The sequence below is a fragment of the Fulmarus glacialis genome, unplaced genomic scaffold, assembly GCF_000690835.1.
Source record: "Fulmarus glacialis isolate BGI_N327 unplaced genomic scaffold, ASM69083v1 scaffold1110, whole genome shotgun sequence".
NCBI classification, from domain to species: Eukaryota; Metazoa; Chordata; class Aves; order Procellariiformes; family Procellariidae; genus Fulmarus; species Fulmarus glacialis.
In genome coordinates, this window is record NW_009186923.1 from 41,687 (window position 1) to 63,731 (window position 22,045).

Sequence of the window (22,045 nt, forward strand, 5' to 3'; positions counted from 1 at the left end):
CCCCTTCCGCCCGGAGCGGGGCGCGGCCAGCCCCAACCCCGCCAGCACCGCCACCGCCGCGTTGCTCTGCAGCCAGAATCGCTCCACCTAGGAAAAAAATTCCCAGAGACCCTATTTCTGTTTCCCCAGCTATAAGGCAACAGAAATACGCAGCTGTATTTTTGCACCTTACACAGCTCCAAGACAACCACCTGCTCCTGATTAGGTAGTTTTAAGGCTTCTTCGGCCAGCCCCAACCCCGCCAGCACCGCCACCGCCGCGTTGCTCTGCAGCCAGAATCGCTCCACCTAGGAAAAAAATTCCCAGAGACCCTATTTCTGTTTCCCCAGCTATAAGGCAACAGAAATACGCAGCTGTATTTTTGCACCTTACACAGCTCCAAGACAACCACCTGCTCCTGATTAGGTAGTTTTAAGGCTTCTTCCAAAAGTTAACAGCCCAGAGCAATTTTTGGAGTGCAACTTACCACGCCCAGAAACAGAGGTTTTGTAATATCCAGATTTGCTCTCCAAGCGAAGAAAAGGGAATAAAGACAGAGCATTCCAGCGAAGAGCCAGATCACGGGTGATTTCTGCTGGTTTGTCCTATAAAAAAAATAATGTAGCACTCTAGTGGCATGATGAAAAAGGAGACAAAAGTGATATGCACGTTAAAGCAACTACCTCTCCGCATACCTAAATGCATTTAATAGAAGGAGCTGACGACCAATAAAAGGAGCTGATGAGCCTTTCTTTACCTTTGCAATTTATAAAACGTACGTTTTCAAAGCACAAAACCATCAGGATTTCAAGATTTTTAAGGATTTCAAGATTTTTTAAGTCTGCCGTCTACAAAGTCACAGGGTTACCAGGAGCAGGAATATTTTGCTCTTAATTAATACATGACCACAGGCAATTACAGAAATTTTTGCACCGGGAAGCAGAATAGCTCCTTGTGGCACAAGGCAAAGAAAGCTGCCCATGCAGCCAGTACGGAAATTCACGTCGGAGCAAATATTCTCCTCCAACTTACGGCAGTGCTGTGCTCACACAGGCCACGAGTGCCAGGGCGAGGACGGGAAGGGAGAGCTCCGATTTCATCTGTGCCAGCTGAAAACTGTGGAGAAATGAGTGCGTCACCCCCAAATCACCGCCTGCACTCAATTAAAGTGTCAAGAGAAGCAGGGAATGAGCACAACATAACGTATTCCCATTCTGCTGTGATTAAGTCTACCAGCAATGGGAACAAGCTCGGTTGACATGTCAGGATTTTGAATGAAAAATCACTGGGGAAGGGAATCCAACATTTTTCCTTCAATGGGGAAGACAGATGGACATGCATGCTGTGCCTGCGCCAGACACACATGGCCCCAGCCCTGGACCAAGCCGAGGAAAGGCAGGACAGGAGCCACCTTGGCCAAAATGACAGCGGCAGCCACGGGTTTCTCTCCACTAAAAGGCGCAGTCGAGATTTTACTCACACCAGCATCTCTCTCATACTGGATCCTGTCTCGGACTTGGCCTAGATTAAAAAGAAAGAAAACCCATGAGAAACCCACACGCTGATTGCCGTATCACTGGGGCAAGGAAAAATCGTTTCGTTTTCTGTTTGCAGAGCCCTTCAGGTGGTACCCCAAGGTGGTCTCAGGGAACAGGAATTGCTTAAACAACCAGACAGCAAACTCTTGCCTTCATTGCAAGATTTACTTTCATGTTTTTGTTTTACATTACGCCACTGTGCAGAGTTTACCACCCCGAGAAGCATTTTTCAAGGTGCTACCAAGCCATTATCCCTTGACTCTTGCACATCATATGGTTTAGCTATGATCTCCGCTATATCTGCGCGGTGCAATTATTTTCTGGGACATCTCCCCACAGTCTGAGACAAGCACATGGGCCTCAATTCCTGCTTGCTTACCAGACTTGCCCCTGTCCCTTCTGCCCTGATGGAGGCAGAGCTCTATGGATATATGACATTTTTTATTGCAGAGACTTGCAATCCATGGCACAAGTCTGGGAAACAAGAGATGCTCAGTGGAGGTGAGGAATTACCTTCATAGGTGCTTGTTCGGGAAGTGGTGGCTACCAGATAAAAGATAAGGTAAATGGATCCAGGAGGTCCGGAAGGAATATTTAATCTCAACAAAAATGGAACAGTTAATTGCATTCAGGATTGAATTAAAAAATAAAAGTGTTAGAGGATGGAGAGTCAGCCCACAGCTCCTTCTTCTCCCACAGTTTCTTGCAAAGCCCCACCTTGCTGGCAGCTGATAGCTTCTGGCCCCAGACACATCCCTCGCAGGAGATGACATCTGTGATCCTTGGCTTATAGGTGGAACCCTCTCCCGAGTCTTTTCTCTGGTTTTTTTTGACCCTGCCTGCCCTTAAAACGGAGCCGTGGGACGCAAGGGCTGTCTGTCCATCCAGGCAGGGCTCTGGCATTAGCCCAACTGGCGTCGGGACCAAACGCTTGGATTTTGCTGCATTTATTGCTCCTGCTTCAGACAAGTTCATTGTAAATGTGATTTGTGGTGTAGGATTACACGCAGTCCATCCCTAAGCCTCCTGAACATCAACTTGAATTCATCACATTTGATGGAGAAAGGAGTTAAGGGATTTGCATGCCTCGGTATTGCTCTGCCCAACGGAGTCTCATTGTCAGGAGATGGCTGGGAATAGGACAACAGAGGAAATCTCAGAAGTCCTTCAGAGGGTGGATCTTATCTCTGTAGGAGTTTTGGAGACATTACATGGCAGCAGCAGGAACTGCCTCACATCCTACCGAAGAAGGCTGTAATGCAATGGCGATGGCGCTCGCCACGTCACGCCGGCTGGATGCGGCTGCTGCACGCGCGGGGCTTAATTTCTGAGGACGTGGGGCTTCAGGACCTCCAGGAGTGAAACAACACGTAAACCATCCCTTTTTCTTTATTTTTCCCCCAGTGGTGTGATTTCCCAGCCCTCTGCACTGAAATCTCTGAAGCAGGAAGGGCAGAAGGGGTGCTGGGCACTTGCTTTCCTTGGGTGGCCAGAGCCAAACGTCTAAGTCAGGGCTGGAGGAGACAGATGCAAACCCTACGCCGTAGCTCCCTCCTCAGCAAGAGCACAGACCAGTCAATAACTCAGATCAGAGGATTCCGAGACCCCCCAAACCTACCATTCATTTCAATTCAATATTAGTAAGAAGTAAATTGGAGGAACCTCTTTTAAAGCTAACGCAATGAAAACTGCTTGCGATCTCTCTAAATAACTGAGTTTAAAATAAAAAAAAAAAAGATAATTACTTGTCTTAAAACAAGAAAAACACAAAATTGATGCCACCATCTCCCTCTAGCACAGCTTGCTCTTTGGGCATTTATAAATACGAGACACCTGTACAGCTCCCGGTAAATAATATGGCTCACCCTGTAAAGGCAAAGAGAATTATTTCTTTGCTTTCCCAGCCACGTGATCCATTCCCAGAAAGCCTGACAGAGCAGAAGGTCAAAATCAGAAATAATTTTTAAAAAAAGAAAACATTTTCAATTTCTTCCCCTGCAAGCCAGGAATCATCACAAATAGAAAGGTTCTGCTGTTGCATGAGTTAAAAGAAAGTAATGTAGAAAATGACCCTTATTTACCAGATTGAATGTCCCATATTCTTCCCTGAGAAAGTGGGTCAAAAATCCTTGAAAAGTCGTCTGGTCTCCCCATGTCCAACGGGCTCGATTGAGGTAGGATGAAGCCGGCAGATAGAGATAAGGCAGCAAACCAGCCAAGAAGCATAAACCCAACTTCAGCAAATGGCCTAGGGACAATTCCTGCACCAAAATATGTCATATTGCATAACAATGTTTATTTTAGTTTAATCACGCTGGAACTTCAAGAACAGATAAAGAAAAAACATCAAATATATTTACACAGAGCTGATCTCTCAATTTATAGTAAGTCCCTACAAAATGCTATGTTAAACCTTACGATTTTGTGGATTACTAGGAAACTGCATCAAACTGATCTCCTTTGCATGGCAGGGTGAAATTTAAGTGAAGCAAATAATATTAGCTAGGACTCATGAGTATCATACTCATTGCATCTTTCACATTTAAATCATGGCCATGACACGCATAGATGGCTGAAGCACTGCAAGGCTGAGATAACCCACTTTGCAGCGATTAAGAGTTGGCTGGTATTCCATCTGGCAAAAAAAAAAAAAAAAAGCTGCTCTAGTACAACTACACACATCATCACCATCATCAGGAGTCAGTTTTGCCATTTACTTTATCGTGATTACGCTGGCGAAACTGGATAGGCCAACTTTTGGGGTGGGATTTTCAAGACTGCCTAAGGGGTCAGGAAGACAAGACTTTCAAAGGGACTTCTGTGCCTAACTCCTTTAAGTGCTTTGGAAAATCCCACCCTAGAATATTGCACGCTTGCTTTATCGTTAGCCACTGCCCTGTCAATCAAAGCACTTCTTCAGCAGTTGGGGTTATGGGGAAGAGGCACCATTCAGAGTGATGATCTACACAGCCGAAAAAAGTAGCTTGATAATGGTGGTGGTCAGTTCCTTCAGAAGAAAGCTGGCTCTTTTTTACTTAAAAAGGCACTGTTTTCCATCAGTTATCCTTCTTATTAGGTGGTTTTCTGCAACAGGCACTACTGGGCTGTCTAAAGTACTTCCCAGGAATATTATATCGGGCAGGATCGTCCTTGCTGGAAATCACAGAGGTCTCTCTGGACCTTCCAGGTTAAAAAAAAAAAAAGCTCCGTTTAAAGAACACAGATATATCACAGAAGTGAGTCTTCATTGTGTTAAAGAAAATACATAGTCAGAAAGGGGTTTGCTGGAGACACTGAACAGATTTTGGATCAGGCTCGTCTGAGCTGCATCCTACCTCTTGCAGCTCGCATGCTTCACTCCAGGCTTAGCTATACCCTGTGCCATTACTCAGACCCACACCTGATTTATCAGGTCAAGGGTGGAAAAATACAGGCAGGACTGGCCCAGCAGAAACCTCCCCAACTGTCACCTTCACAAGGGCAAAAGAGAGAGGGGGGTAGCAGGTGGAGGCTTCTCAGGGCCACTTGCAAAGTGATCAGAGCATCTGCGTCGTTGAGACGTGCGGCCATTTTTAGGGCAAAGTAGAGTTTCTACAACACGTCTGCATCCAGCCTGATGCATTGACTCACAGAAGATCACCTACAGAAGACAAGAGCATTGCAGGGCCCCTGAACGTCACCCTGGAGCCTCATCCAGACAGATGCATAACACCTTCATAAGCCTGGCATGCAAAAATGTGTTTTCAGCCTTCTTACACAATGAGCAAGTTTAATAAAGAGACGTAAAAGGAGGGTCATCTTAGAATCATAGAATGGTTTGGGTTGGAAGGGACCTTTAAAGGTCATCTAGTCCACCCCCCCTGCCGTGAGCAGTGACACCTTCAACTAGGTCAGGTTGCTCAGAGCCCCGTCCAACCTGACCTGGAATGTTTCCAGGGATGGGGCATCTACCACCTCTCTGGGCAACCTGTGCCAGTGTTTCACTACCCATTGTAAAAAGTTTCTTCCTTCTATCTAGTCTAAATCTACCCTCTTTTAGTTTAAAACCATTCCCCTTTGTCCTTGTCGCAGCCCGCCCTGCTAAAAAGTCTGTCCCCATCTTTCTTATAAGCCCCCTTCAAGTACTGAAAGGCTGTAATAAGGTCTCCCCGGAGCCTTCTCTTCTCCAGGCTGAACAACCCCAACAGCCTTTCTTCATAGGAGAGGCGTTCCATCCCCCTGATCATTTTCATGACCCTCCTCTGGACCCGCTCCAACAGGTCCATGTCTTTGTGGGGCTGAGGACCCCAGAGCTGGACGCAGTAGTGCAGGTGGGGTCTCACCAGAGCAGAGTAGAGGGGCAGAATCACCTCCCTCGACCTGCTGGCCATGCAATGGGATCTCTGGTAGGAGATGAAAGGACATATTTGACTGGATCAGAGGTTTGCTGTTTCACTGAACATCAGCCTTCCTTTAGTCTTCTCCAGCTGGCATGAGCCAGGCGCTCTTCACCTGAGAGCTGATCTCTTCTAGGACTCTCAAGTCCCGGCTGCATCAGAGCTGGAGATCACGGAGCCTGGTACATCCCAAGGAGATGTTGCAGAGGACCTCCCCCCTAGAGCCAAGTCTCTGCACCCTTCTTGCCGTGCTGCTTATTCCAGCTGCACCTTCAACTATCAACAGCAGCCGCAAGATGCTCTGCAACGAGTAGACATGGCTTTTGTTTATAACCACGAGGGAATCAACATACAGAAATCATCTCCAGACGAGTTGATGGCACGTGAAAGCCAGTGCCATCAGCCAGAAGAAGCAGTGCCCAGACTGCACGTGCCTGTGAGCTCTCACCAACAGATACTTATCTGCTTTCCTGTTTGGTAGGTCATTGAACATGCTCTTATTTCCCACAGGCTGAGCAGTTTCTAGCTCCGAGTATCAGTCTCGTGGCTGCGTACAGGGTACTTGCAAGCGGCTGGGGCAGATCGCTCCCGTGCCAGGAGACACGGGCAGGTTGCAGATTGCTGGTGTGAGCGAAGCCCCTAAATCGTGATCAGCAGCTCTGGTGTAAGACTGATGGACTGTAACTTCAGTGGGTTATGACCGACTAGTTTAGACAGACCATTGACTGTCCCTGTTTGCGCATCAACACAAAAGTGGCACAAGCATTTGGAAAGAAGAATTATTCACTGCCTTACAAAAATAGTTATGGGTCAGCAAAATACGTACCGTCTTTCTGAAAAGCCGGGAGAGAACCCAAGGCACAATACAAGCAATATAAAGCACTATCGTGTGCTGATTGCACAAACTGAGCCCGCAGCAAAAGGCACCAAGTTTAGAGATCTGAAAGGGAAAAAAAACCACATTCAAAATTACCCTTTACAGTTTGCAAAAACATCCAGAGACCAAAAAAGCTTCAGCGCAGCCCACAGCACGCTTACAGGAGAAAGGCAAATACATCAGTGAGCACCGGTCAATTGTAACACAGATAACACAGGCCATTTTTGATTATTTAAGGGGAGATCTCATTTGTTTAAGAGAAAATGTTATTTAAGAAGCGTCCAGCACAACGGCTATGTCTCCATGCATACAGAGATCATCTGTAGCACCATCATGTCCTAACGATGCGACGGGGTCCAATTCCTGAACCCCTGCTGCGCTTTGGGGAGACTGCCCAGTAGTTAACTCCGAATGATGCAAAGTTTTCAGAAGCCATACCCTAAAATAATGCCATTATGTACAGAGACCTCATTTTATATAACAGGAATTAATTTTTCCTCTTCTTCAGGCACAGAGAGCTAAAGTCAGGGCTATACAAACTTCCTAAGCAAAGGGAATTAAATGTGATATCCCTCATTAGTCTAAAAGCTCATTTTCAAGCATCTTTGAATGACTTTTCTGATAAAATGGGTAACGTATCCAGACTATGCAGCACGGTGCAGGGTATTTCTGGTACTCATTGAGGATTATTCACAGGTTCGTTATGGGTACCATGGCCACCTGAGCTGATGCTAAGGAAAACCTTTCTCTGCCCCATGCTGCCACATGCTCTGCTCTGGCCCAACACCATCAGTGCTGAGTCCTCTTCGTTCAGTGGGGGAGGACGAGGCTACAAGAGCAACTCCATATAGAAACTTTGGGTCAGTGCCACGTCCACCACTGGCCACTGCTCCTCCTCTGAATTTGCCTCCTCCTCCACCACCACTGGCCACTTGGTCCATGTTACAACCTGAAGCCAAGCCCCAGGGCAGCTCCTTGGTGGGCAAAAAGCCACCAGAGTTCCACAGACATTGTTGGACAGGAGCTGACAACCCATCCTTACCTCCCCAGCCATCTCCAAGGAGGGCAGCACTTCCATCTATCATCAGAGCATCGCCCCTGCTTATTTCAGTCACCGGTGAGGATGGCGTGTGAGATGCACTTACCATGGCGTGGTGATGGGATCACCTGGTAATTTTTAATTGACTGCCCAGCATTCAACAGTGAACACTGCCTTGCCATGGAAACACCTGCCATAACTTCTGAAAAACATTCGTGGGCTTCAGAGCTGCCCTGCGGGACTCAGAACAACCTCAGTAATTTTTCAAGTATATTGACGAACTCCAAGCACACCCCTGAAGATGTTTGCACGACAATCTGATTTATGAAAAGCGCCGTGAGCTTGTTGTTGGAGCCCGGCTTCTTCAAGGCATGGGATGCCAGACACCCAAAAAACACTGAAACAAGCTCCTTAACTGCTTCTGAAAATCTCATCTGAAAATCCCAGTGGAAATTGGGATTCCACGTGAAATGTGGAAGCAGGTTGGAAAATACCCAACTCCATCTCTGTGGAGTTCAGGATGTAGGGATCTTGGGACAGTACTCATCAGAAAAGGGAAAAAAAAAAAAAAATCCAATGGTGAAACAAGGTCTCTATAACCCCCGATAAAACATGTTATTTGAGAACTTGCGAAGCTGAGTAAACTGCCACTGCGGACTCCGGAAATTCTAGCTTACCCCGACAAAAATCCTTTTATTCACACAATTTACAGGAGTCACAGCAGGCAAGTCTGTGAGAGGAGAAGAGATCAGACGTTCAGGCAAATAGAAGTAGAAAGAACAAGACTGCTGAGTAAAAATATCATTCGGCTGCCTAGTCTGTTTATAAAGTAGAGAATATAGCATGGAATGTAAAGTCTCTGTATTTAACAATGCCATTATTTTAGGGGCACATTTAATTTCAGAAGGACAACTGATTGAAAATTTGGTCGTTTCTGTTTTTCAGTAGAAACCTGGGTTTCTGACTAGATGAAGCTTTCTGTAAAATGTATCTATTTACCCCAAGGAAAAATATCAGTTCTGAAAACAAAAGCTTGAACACCCACAGCCTAGTTTGAGTCTTTGATGCAGGAAACCAAACTTTGCATTAAAACATTTAGATGAAAATGATTTTGCTTTTCCTCTTCCCACCCCGTGTGTATTAAACAAACCAACTGCAAACCCATCTAACAGGTCCCAACTCAACCCTTAAGCAATGTTTTTCAATGTTTGGCACTTTTGAACATCCAGGTAGGGCAGGGATCAACACCACCCAGCACAGGTGCTGAACCCAGTCCCAAAATTTGGCCTTCTTTATTTAAACAAAACTAAATCAACACTAAATGAATAGGAAATTAAACAGATGCGTGATAACTAATTGAAAAAAAAAAAGAACTATTCACTTTGCTTGAGATGTTTTACCTTTGATCTCTCTTTTGCAGTGGGTGCCTCCTCAAAATGCGCGGTGAGAGCCATCAGCAGCCCCACAAACAGATTGTTTAAGCTAAAAACCTCCGCCGCGATGGACCACTGCCATGTTAGACGAGAAAATGAAAACACCCCCGCAGCAAGGATTCCTCCAGCATATGAGCCAGAAAGCCTGCAAACACAGATAACATGAAATCTTCTTTTCCAACAAAAAAGCCTACTTTATTGTCCTTCGTTTTTTAATTTTTTTTTTTTTAACCATACTGTAGCAGCAGAAATGATGACTGCCACCCAGCACCCTGCCAAAACATTATATGGTTAATATCTCCCTAATAATTTCTTTGCACCGAATTGCAATTAGGAAGAGCAGGCGTTAGCCAGCCCGTCTATTTGCAAACCACGCAAGACCAAAGAGTCAGCGTCTTCTTGCAAGCGCCATGAAAACTTCCAATATTGAATTTGGTTCAGAAAAAACCCCGATAAGTGATGGCCCAGCGGGTTTCGGGATGCCGAGCCAAGAAGTCATGCCTCTAACGGGATACTCTCCGTGGGAGAAGACGCCAGCAAGGGCGCAGCCTTAAATTCATCAAGGCGCTGAATAAAGAGTGGATTAGAGCTATTCGTGATGGACAGCATTAGCAGAGCTTTCCTGGGGGGGTATTTGGTGTCTTGGGGGTGGATGAGGATTGCGGCGCCCGTGGTCCCCACAGGGAGAGGCACCCGTCGGGATCAGGAGAGGGGAAAACGGGGGTCAGCAAGTGAGAAAGAGCGGAGGAAGCGGGTGAAGCACCCACTGTTGGGATGGCTGTGAGCCCAAAAGCTTCAACTCCCGGATGGGATTATGGCACACGCTCCCCACGGAGCTGCTTGCCCAACTAGGCTGGATGCTGCAGCCGGCACGGGGAGCCCACGAGGTGGGATTTAGCCCAGGAAACCTATTATGCCCGTTCTGCAAGAGCGGCTCTTCCCACCCAGTCGCATCGGGGGCAGCTCCGGCTCTGCCTGTTTGGAAGGTCTCCCCTTCGGGAAGTCACCCTGAAAAGACGCCAGGTAGGGCACCACAACCAGCTCAATTTTGCCTTATCCAAAGACATAAATAGCTGCAGCTATAGTCAAAGGTCCTCTCCAGAAATTCACCATCCCGCTGTGCAACTAAGCCAGGCTCTACCACAAATTGGGTATTTTTCTAGTCCCACCCCAGGACTTCTATTTAGTCCTAATGTTTCCAGCAGGTTTAAAGCAAAATTATTATAAGAAAGCCAACTTCTTCATCAAGCTACCCATGCAATTTGCTCCTAAATGCTGGCCATATCCTCTAGCACAGCCAAAGTCCCCGGGTGGTTTGTTCTGCCCATCAGGGATCGGAGAGTGGCCATCCATGTAGAACTTGCTCATGGGGTTCCTCAGGTAACTCTGAGATAAGCGGAGACCAAGTAAACAAAACCTACAGCCTCTGCGAACAGAGATGAGGGAGCTGCTGGCACAGCACTCCCTAGCAAGCGCTCCTCTCCTTAGTTATGCTTTCTTTCCACCCTCCCGAAACGACCTCGGTAACTGAAAAGCCAATTTCTGTAGATGTCAAAGAAGGACTTGTGCAGTCAGAACGGGAATTTTCAATCCATTAAAAATGGGAAGCAGGGTTCATGGGGAGGAGAGGACTGGGATGAGGGCCTGGGAAGACCAGGTCTCTATTCCTCCTCCTGCCACCGACACTGGACATCGTGGGTGGTCTGGGACAAGCCACTCTGCTGCTGTTGCCCCAGGTATCTGCAAAATAGGACTAACCATTTTTATCTCCTTTGTAAAGCGTTTTCAGATCTGCAGCTGCAGGAGGTAGCTGAAGGGTGAGAAGCAAGGCAGTTCAGTTAACACTGGGGAAAAAAGAAACCAACTCTCAGGTGTCTGAGGACAGAGTGAGAAGCTCAGGGTGATACAGAGCTTCAGCTTCAAGACTGAAGGAAAGGGTCTTGAAAAATCAATGGAAGGGGAAAAAATTGAAAATTCCCAACTGACAGCAGGTGGGACTGTTTCAGACCAAATCTGGGTCTGCAAGGTACCCTATAAGAAGAAAAGTGAACGTGGGGCCTCTTCTGTAGGAAGTCAGGCAAACTTTGAAGTATCTACTGTTGCCAGCTGAAAAGCCCAGGCGTGCTGGGCTTACCCATCCCTGACCCTGCCATACAGGTCGCTCCAATCCAGCCCTTCTACCCTATAATTGTATCATAGGATTATTTTTTCCACGGTGAACACCAACACGTCTATAAAATGAGTTGTCACATCCTTATCTAAGTCCACAGGGTAGTGAGGCCTCGTTCAAACATGAAGCTCCCAACCTGCAAAGTCATCAGTGCAAGAACCGCAACGTGGATTTCCACAACTCACCTCCTTTGCCCACTCTCACTCCAGCCTCCTCAACCCACCATGGCTGCAAGATCAGCATTCACCAAATTCACCCATGCTGAAGGGCCCTGAAGACCAGCTGTGTTTTCAGTAGCATCAAGACAGATTTGAGGCTGAATCTGATGGCACTGGGTGACTCCGATGCAGCCCTGGTGATCTGGTTCACACAAGTGTATCTGTCTGCCCCATCATAACGGGAAGTCTAAGGACTTGTTTATAGTCATTAAAGTGACTAATGATGAACCCCATGCCTCCCACATGTGCTCACAAATGCATCATAACCATGGTGGACTCTTCCAACGTCTAAACTTCACTGCGGTTCAACACAGGTCCAGGTATTTGGCATTAAATTCTCCAAGGCAAGACCTGTCACTCACTGCATTAATATAACATTTCAAAATCACACAATTGCATATAGAAAAGGCGTTCACAGGCATGAACGCTGCTCCATCGGTTTTGCTACCAAGCCAGCCCAGCAGCCCTGAGTCCATCTCCTCCAAGGGAGAGGTGGGACACACACAACCTGTCCGGCAAGGTCTTCAGCCTCAAGGGCTGTGGTTGTGCTCTCCTCCTCCCCGTTACTAGAGAGATGTGGCACCCGAACAGAAAAAGGGAAGATGCCATGGAGTTTGCAGGAATCAAGTCAGGAGTCATTTCTGCTCCTAAAGAAAAACACCAGGAAAGGGCAGCAGGGCCGTGTATTTAAAAACCGAGAGATCCCCCGATACAAACCCCACTACACAACACCCCTAAGTTTTATCTAAACCCTTCAAACAGCACAAACTTCTAGCTACAAAAGAAAAAACTTTGTCAATCCCTTCAAAATTCTTGCACGGAAATAAGGTAAAACAACCTTCCCAAAAACTTTGGGATGAAAAGCAGTATTTCAGGCAAACATCCCAATCATTTACCAATTCTCCTTGACTTTCCCAGAAAAGACTCGGGCTTATCATTAGAGTTCAAATGAGATGAAAGAAGTCCCGTCCTCTTGATAAAAAGTCTCAAATCTGCGATTCAAGTTTTATGAAATAAGGCTGAAGCAAAAGCTACTCAACCCAAAGCTTAAAGACTTATCCCAGCTATGTGGGGCAGGGGACACCTCTGCTCACCGTCCAGCGCAGGGTCAGGATCCAGCTCTAGCACGGTCCACAGATCTGTTTGTCAGCAGGGCTGGTGTTGCCTTTAGTTTCCTGTGAAACTCGTGGGAAAGCCACGCTGCTAAGCTGACTTTGTAAAAGCATGTTGTGTGCATGGAGTACTAAGCTCCTACAAGTATACTAGATGCTAAAAAAACAAATGGAAACGTGTTGCGTTCTTGAAGAACATCAAGACTAGCTTTGGGAACTGCAAGCTGGACACCAAGAGTTTTCTGCAGATTCTGTTACCAGCAATGGAAACGATGGATTTACGAGTTTGCTGATTTAGAAGGAAATACTCTTGGAAGTGGAAGCGATCACAGCAGGTATCTCCAGATAAGGATGAAGACCACCTGGCAGAAAAAAACCCCAACACATCCAGCAGGTCTACCCAACACAACAGTTCATGGTGCAAAGTAGCACCAGCAGGACAAGCAGAAATGAATCCCATGCAACTATGTCAACATGATGCTGGGGCCAAATTAAATCAATCCTGCCTTGCCGCTGGACTAACATGGTTATACTGCTCATTTTGACCGACACGAGATCTCTGCACTCTGCCATCTGGCAGCCTCTTGGACTTCTCCAGCATGGAGTGACACTGTGCTGTGTCTCTCTTGCCTTAGCGCCAAGACAGCCCCCAAACCCACAGAGTTTTTTTCTGAAAACACCTTTTAGTTGCTTAAGACTGTCTCTCCTTTTGACAGCACTTCAGGGCTGCAGAGCAGAGAGCAGCAGAGATTTATCCTCACTGGACTTCTACTCATGCTTCTGTCTTCGAACACAACATTCTTCAAATACAGTTGAGGCGCTACAAAAAAAACCATGACAAAGACCCGTGACAGCTGGATCCTCAACTGGCCTCATGTAAAAGCAACATCTAGGAGGACTTTATCCCATTGCTTCTGCGGAGCAGGGAGGGTAGCTTCCTCCTCACCCAAAGCCAGGATGGAAACATGTTCCAGTTTCAGTCTTTGGAACCGGTATGAGAAAGAACAGATGACTGGAACAAGAGGTTGACAACCACAAAGCCATGGCAATGGAAATGACCATCTGGTCTTCATCTGTCAACACGGTGTAGGCATAAAGCTACCTTGCAGCGACTCCCTCAAGAAGAGAGGCTTTACAAAGAGCAAAAGGTGGGGAAAAACCCCGTTATAAGGCTCTGTCCAGTGGAAGGGGGATCCTGGGCTTGGGCTAGGTAGGGACTATCTCTTGTAATAGAAGGCTGGGTCACCTAGGAGAAAGCATTCGGAGCAGTAATACCTTGTCACTGGAACAGCCTCAGCACACAGAAACCAGCTCATGAAAGAAGAAAAGATTTGCAGGCAACACAACAGTGGGAAAGTCTTCATAACTCCTCCCAGGGGTATTACAGCTCTACCACCACCAGGCCCACTTCGAGAAGGATTGAAGCACTGAGCTTGAATAAAAGCTGTCCTTCTAGGCTTGTTTATCTGATGTGGAGGAAAAACCAAGGGAACAGCTTGTATTTTTGATTTTGCAAAATAACTCGTCTGGGGCAAGACCTGCTCAAAGCACATGGAGCACTTTATCAAAACAAAACAAGTGGGAAGAAGGTTCCTTCCTACCGGTCGACCAACTATAATCTTCCGAACGTGGGCAGAAATTCCCATCATCTGAAAACATACTCAGAAGGGGCAGAAGCAGTCAGCAAAGGAGAGGTCACACAGTCCTTTGTGAGAAATATTTTCCCATGGCATCCCTAAATAAAAAAGGAAAAGACTAAAAAAAAATTATTATTATTTTGTTTTCCTTTTCAGGCACCCAAGTGAAAGAATGTGCCGCTGGGCCTCCCCTCCAAGGACACAGGCAGTAGAAACTTGCTTTAATCAGGAATATTTTAGCTGCAGGTTGTTATTAAGAGTTTGCAGGAACAATTGGGAAAACCGAAATTAGGTATTTTAATCTGGTTTTGCAACTACAGTTTTTAGCTTCCCATTTGTCGGCAATCGCTAAAACATGTCAGTTTGCGATTTACAATTTAGCCTCTCCTCGAAGTAAAACTTTCTGTTAGCCAACAGCATAGGTTACACCTATATGCATTTAACAAAGAACTCGGTCAGCGTTTTCACTTTTTATTTAGAAAATAGTGGCAGACGTTATATTTAATAATTTGCAAAAACTTATTAAATGATTGGTATAAAGCTAAATATGGATGGGAATTGGAATTTAATTAAGATGTTTTCGTTACATGCAATCTTCAGTGCACTGGATTCATAAAGAAGAAAAATAAGATAATCGGAACTTTTTGTATTTGAAGCTGATGTATTAAACACTGGAAACACCTCTCTGTATCTAGTGAAATAAACTGATTATTTCTGCCTTCTGTTCCCTCCAAAACTTTACAGGTAGCAGATCTCAGCCTCTCACCTTTTTTTTTTAGTCAGTGGAATAAGAAAAAACTCTCCCGCTTTTTAAAATCTCCACTAAGAAACTCATTAATGCATTTTTTTTAAATTTCAGTCTCTCCCTGCACCTGCAGATGATGACCCCGATGTCGGCGGTTCCCTGTACACCTGCACAGGCTCCAGGCACGTCACCAGCAAGTTCTGCCTCTGCAATGCTGTGACTTCGCTTTGCAGTAGCAAAGATATATCCCTTCAATGTAGTTTTATTTCACGGTATAACAGACTAGTACATTAAAGATTTAACATTTTGAATTTAACTTAAGAGGTTTCACTTGTTTGATTTATAAAAAAAGCATATCTTTTTGATGTAGGCTAAAAAGAATGGAACTTAGAAGACTCAACAACCAAGCTTTCCACAGATAAATTTTAAGCGTGCGTGTGCATTGGTGCTGAAATAGAAAAACTATTCAAAAATAAAACACAAATAAAAATCCAAACATGAGTTTGGGACCTAAGTAATAATTATTATCCCGAAAAACCCCAATCCCTCTGGGTTTGCCTGCCTCTTAGTCACAAACACTCAATGGACAAAAGGCGGTGTCTCTAGCTCTCAGCGCTGAGGAGCCAGCGCAGGTACTACGGGGAATAGCAAACCAGATTTTTATTCTTCCTCAAGGACCTGGAGCTGAATAGCCACTTAAGCCCCACCCGCAGCCTCCGCTCCCGGCGCCGGAGGAGGAAGAGGTAGGAGAGCGCGGCTTGGCTCGCCCATCCCGGTTGAGTCTTCGTGGCTACAAGGAGAGAACAGAAATCAAGCAAATGGGCAGGATTAAAAAAAAATACCAAAAACCAAAGCGGGCGCTTTGGTTATAACTGACTGCTGTCCTTCGCGTCAAATGGGACTTTAGCATCACGCGACTTCAGCGTTCCCGCGGACCCGCAATGTCTCGGGGTGAGGGCGAGCAGGCAGCATCCTCACCACCCTCCACGTGCATTCAGTGCCACTTCTGCTCGATACACCCTCACATCCAGCTAGGGACTGCCACCACCTACTTACCCTTTTTTTAAATTCTTTTATTGAAACACCACAAGTTGAAGAGGGGATGCCACAGCCTGGATCAGGAGCATTGAGTTAGTGAGGATTTTGGCTAAGGGGAGCTGGTCTGTGCACCCTCTCGCATGCGTCCTCCTGGACTGGATGTGTCCACTAAGGACACCAGCTCTGTAGGATAATATTGAGTCCCTGCCTGTCCCCTTGGTACATACGGGCCCGTGAACGTCACCAGCACGTGCAAGAGGTGTCTTGCATGCCACCCGTTGGGTGCCAGGGCCGAGCCACCTCAGCTCCTCTCACCAGCTGCGGTGAGATGCCCCAGGATGGTGGCAGGGACCTCAGTGGGTCTGGACACTGGGGATGGGAAGAGTCCCTGCGAGGGTTTGGCAGGGGAGCGAAGAACAGGACTTCCCGACCCCAAACCTCGCACGCTCCCAGGCACCCGGCACCACGCCAGAGCGGAGCCCGCCGGCAGCAGCCCCTTCCCAAAAAAGTTTGGTAATTAAATTCAACACCTCCATGCCAAACTATCCCAGAACAGTTCAAGGAGCAGCACAACTCGCAACAGATCGATAAAATGCATATACGGCTGCACTACTTAATAAATACCACCCCGAACTCACACCTTTTTAATAGTGAGTGGTAAAAACTGTGCTTCCACTAAAAATGAGAACTTCTCTCCCGGTGTCTTTGCAAGCAGAAAGGGTGTATTAGTTAGACCCATTATTTGATTCACAATCCTTAGAAAATAGGTACGCCTTTATCCCAGGCGCCTGTAATAACCGGTGCCTACTTCCAGCAGCCAAAAACCCCAGCCCTCGGTAGGAACCGACTTTAGCTATTTAAATGTTTTATAAGTTGTTTTTTTTTTTTTTGTAATTGCAGAAACTTTTCCTAATCTGACATTTGTTAAAACCCCTTATTAGAAATTATGCAGCCGCGGAAAAAAAAGAGGGGGAGGGAAAAAAAAAAAAAAAAAAAATGGAAAAAATAGACTAAAATATAAAATAAAATAAAAATGAGCTGGCTTCACAATTACCAAGTCAGCCCATGCAGCCCTTCGCTATTGTACGGAGTGGCATAAACCCCCCGGCGGCCTATCAGCTCCCTGGCAGGCAGGGGGCTGCGCTATTCAAAGCGAGAGATACAAGCTGCAGGGCAAAAACCTGGCAGCTCCCATCTGACCCCCCAATCCCCGGCTGGTGACAGCTCCAAGCTCCATGGCAAATTAGCCCTTCTCACATTACAATTGCAGGAGACAGATTCCATTAGCGGTATCTGAAATTGAGTGGAGAGCTGCTCCGTTATCAGACTTGACTCATAAGCGCCGCTATTAATCGGAGCTATGATAGCATTTATATATTTCAAGCTATCTGCCGCCGCTGTGATATTCTGCTACAAAGGGTTGATGGGACTTAGGGAAGGGAACAATGGAGCTTTCTGGGAAAAGCAGAGTAAATCAAGAAAGTCTGTGACTTCCGCACATTCTGAAGGGATTGCGGTTTACATAAATTTTCTCCCAATTGGAGATTGAGCTCTTCCTCATCTTACACATGGGATTTAGTTGTCACTCAATGGTAACAGCTGTGAAAAGGTGAAGCGGCCCACCGCTCAGAATATTGCCTCCGCTTTTAAAGCAATTAACCCATGAACAGGAGGATACCTGGTGATATCAAAGGGATTAAGCCAGGCAGTGCATTATTAACATTTCCTTGAACTAATTCTAACTCTGACTAGCTGTCAGAAAAGGCTCTTCAGTCTTTAAAAAAAAAAAAAAAGAGAGTTTTTGCCCTCTCTTTTCCCCCCCTTCAAAATGAAGCAGAGTTATTGCAGCCTAATGTGCCTACTTTAGAGCAAAATGCAAATGAACAGATTTGGCAATGTCTTCAAACAGACTGAACTCAGTGCCGATTTATTATGGGGACAAGGGAAAAAAAAGTTTAAAAAAAAAAAAAAAAATATATATATACATGATCAATTAGCCAGAGGTCACGGTAGATATTCTTCTAAAAGCAAATTAATACTTGAGTACGTTCCTTTCTTCTCTCCCTCCTAAAACTTCGTAACTACTTGATACTAAGCACAGCTGCTTTTGAAACGGCCACGATCTTCATGCTGTGCTACAACGGCGATAATCTATGATAATCTGTAATCTGGAAAAATCCAAATAACGCCCTGTAAGGAGATTCCTCCTTCCCCAAAGCCCAATATTTTAATTTCCCATGATGGTCGAGGGGGCACTGGCACGCCAGGCGGGAGTGCTCCTGTCTCATCCCTCCACCTTCCCCAAACCATGCCCCAAAAAAAGGAGTCAAATTGTTTGGGGACGACTCCCGCTCCAGCAAACCCACGTACCCCAGGGACACGGAGTATCTCCCCACCTGTCGCAGGCAGCAGACAACTTTTCCCAGCACCGGTTACTTTTAAGGGAGCATCAGCCATGAGGTCCCTCTGGGGATGGCCATGAAGGTGACCCATCCTCCTGGTGCTCCAACACGCCTGGTCCTTCTCAGGGACCTTCCCACGAGAGCTGCAGGACGCACATCACTGGAGCAAGAAACCTCAGAGCCGTCAGGATCAAGTGCCATTTCCAAAACACCTTGATGATTTCAAAATGATCAAATCATATTGATGATTTCATTATACAACGTGCCTACCGCTCCTTTTTGTTGGCGGTGGCAGAAGAGTTGGCTCCAGTTTTCATATACATCCACAGTGTGTTGCTTGGAAGGTTTGGGGGCAGGGAATATATATATAAAAGTCCAAAACTTAACTTGATAATGCAGAACGGCAAGCTGAAGAGATGTGAACTGCTTCATTTAATGCAACGTCTTCCCCCTTTTCAAAAACCCGTGTCCAACTCAGTCAGAATAAAGCAAAACTTACTAGAAGTACTTGGGCAATGACACCTTCTACTCTGCTACTGCCCTTGCAATAAATGAGCTTTGTATATTTAGATACAGCAAAACAGCCAAGCTATCAAAGGTATACACTGAAAAAAAAAATGCACTTAAAGCAGGGGAAAGCTTTCCTATTTCTCCTTGCAACAGAGAATGCAAAGAATGCATCATCTGTGCAGAAAATGACATTTTGGCAATCATGTTATAAGAAGATAATTGGTTTACTTTGTAAACTTGCTATGCTTTGCCTCCCACAGTAAAACAAATAAATAGTTGTTTAAGGAAACAATCCTATAGCCGCACTTGCTGCGTCCTAAAAACATAAAGCAGCTCCCCCTCCTTCAAAGCAAAGATGAATTATTTGCCTCAGTTACAGTCAGTCTGAGAAAACTCTTTGTAAATGCCATTTTACGATAATTACAAACAATTTATTAAGACTGTGTAGACGGGGAAAAAAACCTATTTGAGAACTAATTCAAAGGAGTAAACCACTCGTTCGGCGATAGTCTGGATTATTGACAAAAGGGCTTTTTGCATCAACGCAGTTCGACATAACTTTAAGAAGTACAATCCGGGCTTAAAAAACCAGTATCATGAAATTACTAATATAATATAATACAATAAAATGAATAAACAAACAAGATGCTGGGGTTGTTTCCTATCGACCCCAGCGGTGCCTGCACGGAGCACCCCACCAGCCATCACCGGGCAGAGGAGAAATCTGTTTAAGGAATAAATTCGATCCTAATCCCGCACTCGCCGTAACATCCCGGACACCACCCAGCCGCGGAGGGAACCGCGACTCTTTCCTTAAGCAGGAAAAGAAATTGTCCTGACCTGCCGAGGAATAAACTTGGGAAAAGCCTCTTAAACAAAAAGAGTCAATGGGAAAAAAAGGGAGATATTTACTGTACGGGGATGCTGGGAGGCACGGAAAAACCCCGCGAGGGTAAACAGCAACCCTGCCGACTGGTGGGGAGAAAAGAAAGGTTTTAGAGGTTAAGTTCAGGTCAGACGACAAATGAAATTGTAACAACCCAACTGACATTGTATAATGTCTTCTTCCACTCGATCAATAGGGCAGCGTCAGCCCCATTACCATAGAGATGGCTTCCTCCCCGCTGAAGGGTGGCTATTGTTTGAGGAGAGAGATTTGCCACTTGAACCGTGTTGCTCCCGAAGGATGCGTACTTCATCAATTATTTGTATTCCTAACATCTACATATTTTCATATTAACATCCACATTTCATGCGGCAAAAGGAGCAGGTGCTTGTTTTTCCTCTGGTACCTCACGGGGGTCACCCCATCAGCTAAATTTTAATTAAAACACAAAAATGCGGGGGGATTTGACAGACCGGTTTAGATCCTTTGTGAGTACGGACAAGCCCGGTTAAAACCAAAACACGTCGCCTTCAGATAGTTACGGCTTTCACGCAGACGGTGCCAGTAAACACTTTCTGAAAGATACTTTTTTTTAAAAATAGGTGGCAATAGAAAGAAAAAACTTTCTTTGCTAAATGAATGTCGTAAAAAATAAATCGATTTTAGGGTGCTTGAAGGGAAAAATATAACATTGTCATTTGGAAATAAAACTGACCCACAATACCTCACAATTCATTTCCAAAAAAATCAATCGCTGCTCGGCTGAATAATTGATTCTCTCAGTGCCTTGTACCTACGAAATAATTTTCTGTAAGTCCTAATAGTTTCTATCACCTCTCAGTTCCAGGTTTTCTGTTCTTTCGTGCAAGTTCTAAATTTGACAGAAGCAACACCTTCCAAATCCAATTAAACAACAACAAAAAAAATTAAACCTCTAGAAGTGTAAAAATAATTCCCAAATTTAGCCTGTCATTTCTCTCCTGTACTCTTATTGCTCTAAAGCGACGATCGCATCACTTCATACGCACAAAACGGGCACATAAGGAACATTGGAGTTAAAACCAAAAAGCGGGGCAGACCTTCACAGTAACTGTAATAACAGGAATAACCATCATTAAACAAAAATCAGAACCCAATATGCAAAACCTTTAGCAACTCCTTGCAGGAGTTTTTAATCTAATCAAAGCAAGTTGTGCTCTGACGCTGCGCCTGGCACCGTGCATGGGAGGGCAGCGCCACTTCCAGCTCCCCAAATAAGCTACAAAATACAGGATATTAAATTAAATAACGCCGACTTAATTACATGTGTTACCCAACAGTAAAAGCAATCACTTTAAACGCCTATAGAAATATTGAGGAATTACTTAAGCAATTCCAGGAGGTGTGCTTTGGAGCTGATGCACCGCTACGTGAAAGATGATGTGCAAAAAGCAACTCCTCTTCAGCAGAGGAAGATGTACCCGGACAGACGGACCCCGTGGACCGAAGTTTAAGTGAGCTCAGGGCTCTCCGGCTGTGCAGGATCTGGCCCCCCCATTTATTCCTGCTTTTATTTCTAGGTTGCTCTCGCTCTCTGGGAAGGTTTTCCCGAGGGGCGACGCGGCTCTGGAAACGGGCAGGAGAAAAGGGCTTTTGTCAAAATTATCTCGGTAAGGAAGCGCCCTGATATAATTTCAGATTTCACTATTTGCAGCCCCGAAACGTGCCCTATTTTCCCTGCAAAAGAACATCAGAAATTGTTTGTACGGTTTGCGATAATCCTCTCAAATATGGGTCAGGCTGAGGTTAAGAGCAGCCAGAACTTGCACATCAAAGACGAGTGGGGTTAACAAAATCCCCAACCACGTGCGCATCCCCGATTGTTCCCTTTTCTCCCGAGGTTAGAGGTCCGGAGAAAAGGGATGGGCTCCGGCCAGCCCCCCCTGCAGACGGCAGCACCTACGCCGGGGGAAGGCGGCCGGCGCCGATGCTCGCCCCGGTCCTTGGGTACCGCCGGCAGGCAACTGCCCATCCGCCTCCGCCGGGAGCTGCAATTAAACCAAGTTCACGGTTTCCCGATAGGTGAAGCTCATCCTGTTAATTTAA

The 22,045-nt window shown here is 45.8% G+C and overlaps 1 protein-coding gene across 1 annotated transcript in view; it reads right to left on the minus strand.

Moving 5' to 3' along the window:
* The window catches only part of TMEM260 (transmembrane protein 260), a 34,298-nt gene that overhangs the window by 6,174 nt on the left and 6,079 nt on the right, over window positions 1–22,045 (minus strand). The window contains 9 exon segments of the mRNA XM_009573084.1: window positions 1–12; window positions 14–87; window positions 467–584; window positions 1,012–1,095; window positions 1,460–1,500; window positions 3,599–3,778; window positions 6,720–6,833; window positions 9,210–9,387; window positions 15,832–15,914. The exon segment at window positions 1–12 is cut by the window's left edge and continues 81 nt beyond it. Coding sequence (XP_009571379.1) covers window positions 1–12; window positions 14–87; window positions 467–584; window positions 1,012–1,095; window positions 1,460–1,500; window positions 3,599–3,778; window positions 6,720–6,833; window positions 9,210–9,387; window positions 15,832–15,914 — 884 coding nt within the window.